The sequence below is a fragment of the Oratosquilla oratoria genome, unplaced genomic scaffold (genome assembly GCF_046742065.1).
Source record: "Oratosquilla oratoria isolate Oo_2021 unplaced genomic scaffold, ASM4674206v1 SCAFFOLD96, whole genome shotgun sequence".
Classification (NCBI taxonomy): Eukaryota; Metazoa; Arthropoda; class Malacostraca; order Stomatopoda; family Squillidae; genus Oratosquilla; species Oratosquilla oratoria.
In genome coordinates this window covers 282,501-289,667 of record NW_027467760.1, presented here as the reverse complement: position 1 = coordinate 289,667, position 7,167 = coordinate 282,501, and the positions used below count along the sequence as shown (strand labels likewise).

General features: G+C 40.4%; 1 protein-coding gene and 1 pseudogene across 1 annotated transcript; both read right to left on the bottom strand.

The window, feature by feature from the left end:
• Positions 1-2,443: 2,443 nt before the first annotated feature.
• Positions 2,444-3,456, bottom strand: LOC143024143 (uncharacterized). The gene has a single exon (XM_076182929.1). It carries the CDS (start codon positions 3,105-3,107, stop codon positions 2,703-2,705), a length of 405 nt encoding a protein of 134 aa, XP_076039044.1. The 5' UTR covers positions 3,108-3,456; the 3' UTR covers positions 2,444-2,702.
• On the bottom strand, positions 3,456-4,583 carry LOC143024142 (KRAB-A domain-containing protein 2-like; annotated as a pseudogene).
• Positions 4,584-7,167: the final 2,584 nt, after the last annotated feature.

Genomic DNA, 7,167 nt, shown 5'->3' with positions numbered 1-7,167 from the left:
ATATATATATATATGTGTGTGTATATATATATAAATATTCATATATATTTATTTATATATACATATATTTATATATATGTATATATATATATATGTATATGTATGTGTGTGTATATATATAAATATTCATATATATTTATTTATATATACATATATTTATATATATGTATATACATATGTGTATATATAAATATATATATATATATATATATATATATATATATATATATATGTATATACATATGTGTATATATATATTTATATATATATATATGGTTTTAGTGGACTATATAGTGGTATCCAGGAAAAGAGTAGGAAGAGCTTTGGATATCCATGTTCTTAGGTGAGAGAGTGGGAGAATGTGAGATCAATTTTTGGTGGAATGTAAGTTGAGAGGGAAGGATAGATGGAGAAAGAGGAAACGGACGGAAGGTAAGGAGGTACTTAGAATAAACTGTTCAAATGAGAAGGAAAAGGAGCGGGAGTACAAGGAGAAGCTGAGAGGAGTGTGGGAGGGGATGAAGGATAGAGAGAATGGAGGAGGAATGGTGGTGTTTCAAGGAAGGAGTGACATGGTGTTGTAGCGACGCTACTGTGGTAAAGTGAAAGAGCTTTTGGTAAGTTCGTCTCCTATAATGTAAGGTAAGGCTGAACTGACTTTACATGCGGCGGGAGCCCCTATGTATACCGCGTGGGTGGTCACCCGTAGTGCGTAATTACATAATTGCCCTGGGTTAGGTTAGGTCGGGTCAAGTAGGGTCGCACTGGCAGAGAAGCGTCAGGTCGTGGTCGACATCATGCGCGTTCCATGCTAAGTGATCATCGTGATGTGTACAATATTCCCCTCTCAAAATTGCCTTGGCTTCAGATGACGTCCTGCACGTGAGAACTTGGTGGGCGGAGTGTCGAGGTGGGCGGGTTTTAGGTGGTCTATAGAGACCCATTCTGGCCTACCGGAGATTGAGGTACGGAGGGTCTTGTCCTCACGTTCAAGGACAAGATAGGGGCCAATGTAGGGACGGGTGAGTGGTGGGGTGTGAGCGTCCGTCCTCAGGAAAACGTACGTCGAGGTTTGGAGGTGTTTTGGGAGGTATTCTTTCATCTCCCGGTGATGTGTCGGCCCGCATAGGGCGAATTTGCCGACAGTGCGTCGCAGCTGCTGTGGACTCTCGGAAGAATCCTGTGGAGGGAAGAATTCTGGGGGCACGACGAGGGTTTGGCCGAGGACCATCTCTGCTGGAGACACGTTGAGGTCGTCCTTGATTGCTGCCCGAAGGCCAAGGAGTATCCATGGTAGTTGGGATAGCCGGGAGCCGTTGTTGCAGCGTGCCATAAGAGATGCTTTGAGTGAGCGGTGGGTTCGCTCGACCATGCCGTTGGCTGCGGGGTTGTAGGAGGTAGTGTGGTGGATTGTAGTACCCAGGAGTTCAGCGAGGGAGTGCCACAGCCGCGACGTGAAGCAAGTTCCTCGGTCGGAGGTGACGTGTTCCGGGAGGCCAAATCTGGCGATCCATCCACTGAGAAATGCTGTAGTGCAGGATGAGGCGGTACTATCCTTCATGGGGATGGCCTGCAACCAGCGAGTCGATCTATCAATGGCGGTGAAGAGGTAACGATGGCCTTCCGACGGGGGGGAGTGAGCCGACGACGTCGACATGAATATGTGCGAAGCGTCGTCGGGGCTCATGAAATGATCCGATGCCTGATTCAGTGTGGCGATGAAGTTTGCTTTGCTGGCAGGCAATGCAGGATCTGGCCCACTCCTTTGCGTCCTTGGAGATGCTGTGCCAGATGAATTTCTGCTTCAGGAGCTTTTAGTGGGCACTCTGATGGCAGAGCCAATTGGGTGCATATTCTTCCAGTTCTATTTTCTTCTGGGGGTGATATGGGTCTTTACTGGGTTTAATAGGTTCTGTTTTGGGTGGAGTGGTAAGGACTTCTAGGATCTTCCATGTATAAATTATCAGATATCTCTCTAGTCTCCTCTCTATTGAGTAGAGTTCATTTTCAGCCAGTGTTTCCCAGTAATTGTGTTTGTCCACATCTTGGTGAGCTGGGGTTCTTTTGATTGTTGAGGTCAAGGTTCTCTGCAGAGCCTCCAGCAGCATAATGTGGCCTTGTTTGTATTGAGCCCAAAGTTGTGAGCAGTAGTAGTAGTAGTAGTAGTAGTAGTAGTAGTAGTAGTAGTAGTAGTAGTAGTAGTAGTAGTAGTAGCAGCATATATATACATATATATATATATATAAATATATATATATATACACACATATGTATATATACATATGAATATGTATGTATATATGTATATATATATATATATACACACATATGTATATATACATATGAATATGTATGTATATATATATATATGTTACGCATAATGTGGATAATTGCCTAATGTGAACATTAGGCAGAAAATTGTCTAATGTTTACATTAGGCAAGCAGTTTGCATAAAGTTTACAAATTGTTAACATTGGGCAAAAAATGCCTATTGTTCACATTATGCTGGCCAATTTTGCCCAATGTGAATTGGACTGCCTAATCTATACAATGAAAATTAATAACAGACAACCTAATCTAAACAATGAAAATTAATCAAACAGACAACCCACAGAAGCTACAAATAATGCAATTTAAAGAATTCCATTGTATTTGAACACATGCAAAACACAATGAAAACAATTCACCAGTTTGTTTTCAATCACAAATTTTTACATGATCTGCCCGGGTGACAGCGCGAGTTGCACTTGAGCTTTTTTCTAAAGCCGCTGCACCATTGTGAAGTACACTGTGTTGTACACTGGCACTTAACATAGCCTTGTCCACCAGTGCCTCTTGCTGTCGCAGTTCTGATCGATAGGCAGATATCATGAACCTCTTCAGGCTTTATTAGGGGCTGTTTGATTGCACATAGATCAGCTGCTGTAAATTTTGGCCCAATAATGCCCTCCCGACAACTTACAGTGTGAAGTCCATCATTTTCCTTAAGGACGACCACTAACAGATTTTTAGGATCTGTTGGACCGCGATCGACATCCGGAACCCTCAGCGTAGCACACTGACCAACAGACAATGGTTTGAGCAGGTATTTGCCACGTCTTGTCATCCGTGTTGCTGTCTTGGATTGTCCTAGAGTAGCTGAAACACGGATCTTTTGGAAATTCGTAGCTACTGTTTCTGTCTCTGCATCTGCTTCTGTCACTGCCCCTGTCTCTGCTTCTATTTTTGTCTCTGCTCCTGCTACTGCCCCTGTCTCTGCCTCTGTCGCTGCCCCTGTCTCTGCTTCTATTTCTGTCTCTGCTCCTGCTACTGCCCCTGTCTCTGCTTCTATTTCTGTCTCTGTTTCTACTTCTGCTCCTGTCTCTGTTGCGGCCGCTGCTCCTGTCACTGCTTCTGCTGTTGCTCCTGTCACTGCTTCTGCCACTGCTCCTGTTTCTGCTTCTGCTTCGGCACCTATCTCTACTTCTGCCGCTGCTCTGTCTCTGATTCAAGAAATGACTCAAGATCTTCCTCAGTAAAAATATTACAGAGAGCTGTACTTGGCAGGATAGATGACCCTAATCCAACCTGTGGATCTTTTCCAAATGTAACTTTGAATGGGCTGTGGCCAGTTGTTTCATGGTGGCTGATATTAACTTGCCACTGAACAAATTTGAGACCTACTAACCATTTTCTGCTGTTGTTTTCACTCATCCAAATGGTCAGTGTATCCTGTATCACTCCATTTAAATGTTCAACAGCACCTTGGCTTTGAGGATGACGTGGACGTTCAGTCACCAACTTCAGCTCTGGCCATAGCACTGAAAGTTCGGCAATTATGGCATTGACAAACTCCCGTCCATTGTCAGACTGTAAAAGAGCAGGTGCTCCAAATGTCAGAAAAATATCTAGCAGATTTGCTGCAACCTCTTCTGCTCTTTTTGATGTAAGTGGCCGCAACACACAAAATTTGCTGAAATGATTTGCATATGTCATGATATACTTGAAGTCTCCATCAGGTAATGTTTGAAAATTAATAAGATCTACCTGGGATCTTGAAAGGATACCATGACTGCGTACTGGTTTTACTACCAAACCCTTTGGAATTGTTCTGGCTTTCTTTTGATGGCAGTGCTCACAGAATGAAATGTAGAGGTAGCATACTTCTTGTGTGATGTTTGACCATTTCTTTTTCACTTCCACAATTGTTTTTGTACCACCTTCATGGCCAATTGCTTCATGGGCTGTTTTAACAATACCAAACATTTCTTCGAGAAATGAACTCATGTTCATTTTTATCTTTTCTTTTCCGAATGAGTCGGTCAGCATTGCCAACACGCAGGACTTCATAACGTTTCTTAAGGTTATAGTCAAATGCAGAATGAGCTCCATAAGAATTGATTCTTAGCAAATCCTGGATGCACTTATCACGCTGGATGGTGGGCTGGATGACTGCATTCTCAGCCTTGCCCTCCAGTGTTTGACGCAGCTTACGCTCAAAGGCAGCTTGATCCATAGTGCATAAACACAAACTGAAACAAGCAAGACAGGATAAAGAAAATACTTAGTCTGGAAATAGTACAGTGATTAGTTATTCAATTCATATTAGATAATGGCAAACAGTAAAAGAAACAAGCATTTTAAGAACAATGAGAGCAGGTGTGTGCTCTGGCGCCCAAAATTGCTAGAGCACACACCTGCTTTCTGCTGCTGTGGTTGCCAGACTGCCGGCCAGCCAACTCAATGCTGCGACCCGCCATTGGCTAAAACACACACACAAACTACACCCATCATTCGTCAGCTGGTGCGGCCTCATCATTCAGTCAACATTAGGCAAAATACCCTTGCCTAATATGAAAATCTTGCTTAAAGTGAACATTAGGCAAGTGTTTTGCCTATTGTGAACATTGCGCAAATTAAGTTGCCTAATGTACACATTAGGCAATTTTCTTGCCTAATGTTTACATTAGGCAATTATCCACATTATGCGTAACATATATATATATACATATCAATATGTATGTATATATATATATATATATTTTTTTTTTCAATATTTTTTTTTTCAATTTTATATAGGCCAAACAGGCAAAGGCTTAGAAAAAAGAATAGGCCAACATAAATATAGTATTAGAACGGGGCAAGTGTCCAGTGGATTATTTGTCCACCAAAGGGATTATGGTCATAATATTGACTGGGGAAATTCTAAAATAATTACTTCTTGTAATAATATTATAGAAAGAAATATTATTGAATCTTGTTTTATAAAAAGAAATTTTGGAAATAACATGAACTTGAGTTTGGGTTTATTTAAATTGGACAATTTTATTATTGACAAAATTGTGTGTGATAAAATGTAACATGGGACCTCTCCGAGTATCCTTGTCTTCTTATGTATTTATTGTTTCTTTCTGTATTGCTTTTTTTGTACCTTTGAAAATGTCTAAATAGACGAAAACGTTCGGTATCTGTTTTTTCAATTTCCCGGTGGTTTCTGCAAAAATATTTTATCACGTGTGTTTTGTGATTTCTTTGCATATATATATATGTACACATATGTATATACATATATAAATATGTATGTATATATATATATATACATATATAGATATATATACCTATATATATATATATATGTATATATATATATATACATATAAATATGTATGTATATATGTGTATATATGTATGTATATATGTACATATATATGTGTATATGTGTATGTATATATGTACATATATATATATATGTATATATATATGTAAATATATATATATATATATATATATATATATACATATAAATATGTATGTATATATGTGTATATATATATATACACACATGGAATATTTATCTGCCAAAACCCATCGTAATTCCGAAAAAATCGTGTGATCCTAAGCTGAGGAATGGTCATATTTGAAGTCTGGAAAAAATTCGGTGACGAAAACGCCATCTACAAGCAGATACACGAGTTTGTCGTCGATTTGTGGGAATATTATTTCATTTATTAATTCATTTACTTGTTTACATTTCTATTTTGTACTTATCCATTTACCAATTTATCTATTTATTCATCTATTTATATATTTGCTTGTTTGATAATTTAACTATTTATTTACATATTTATCTATCTTTTAATGAATTAATTATTTTTCTCCTATTTTTCTGCCTAGTTATTTTTCTTATGTAATTGGCTTAAATATACATATATTTCTAATCTGGATAACGTTGTATGGATATCAATTTGATTATGTATGATTATGTATTTATGCATATATATATGTATATGTATATGTATAAGTATTTGCATATACATATACACATATGTATATATGTGTGTGTGCGAGTATACTGAATATATATATTATATATATATATATATATATGTGTGTGTGTGTGTGTGTGTGTGTGTGTGTGTGTGTGTGTGTGTGTGTGTGTGTGTGTGTGTGTGTGTGTGTGTGTGTGTGTGTGTGTGTGTGTGTGTGTGTGTGTGTGTGTGTGTGTGTGTGTCAGTTATGAACTACCGAGTTTAATGCTTCCACTCTTCAAGAAATTTTGCTATTTGTGTACCACTCGCCTGACCAACTGACCATCAGCATCGGCAGCAAACCGAGATGCGACAAGCGGAGTCACACCAGCTGAGCCTCGATACCATGCAAGACCAGACTTGGGTCACAGGATTTATGATCGACGGCGCCCTCAGCTGGAGAACAGCCATCAAGAGGCCTAAAGACCAGGAATGGCGGAGACACAAGCCCATGGAGATCTCCTGCCAACAAGAAGAGCCCGAGAGGACATTCGAGAGGCCGGGGGTTCCGCTTTGGAGAAGACTTCCCCCTCGGCCAACTCCAGCAGGAACCATAAGTCCGAGCCAAAGGACTCTGATAGCCGTAGAGGAGCTTCTAGAGAGGCTCCAAGAAGACACGCAGCGAAGCGTGGACGAGCCCTCGAGGACGGATCAAATCCGCCTCCTTGCCCCATGCAAGTTCTGCAGGAGAGGAAAGAACTTCTGCTGCATACACGGCACCGAAGAAGACGACGAGGACGACGTCTCTTCTTCGGTGACCGAAGAAACAGATCCGTCCTCCCGCCTTCAGGAAGACACGGGGTCCTGGAGGCTTTCCTCGAGGGCGACTGAGGACTCTGGAGGGCGCCGCGAGTCCTGGAGGCCGATCCCAGTCGTCCC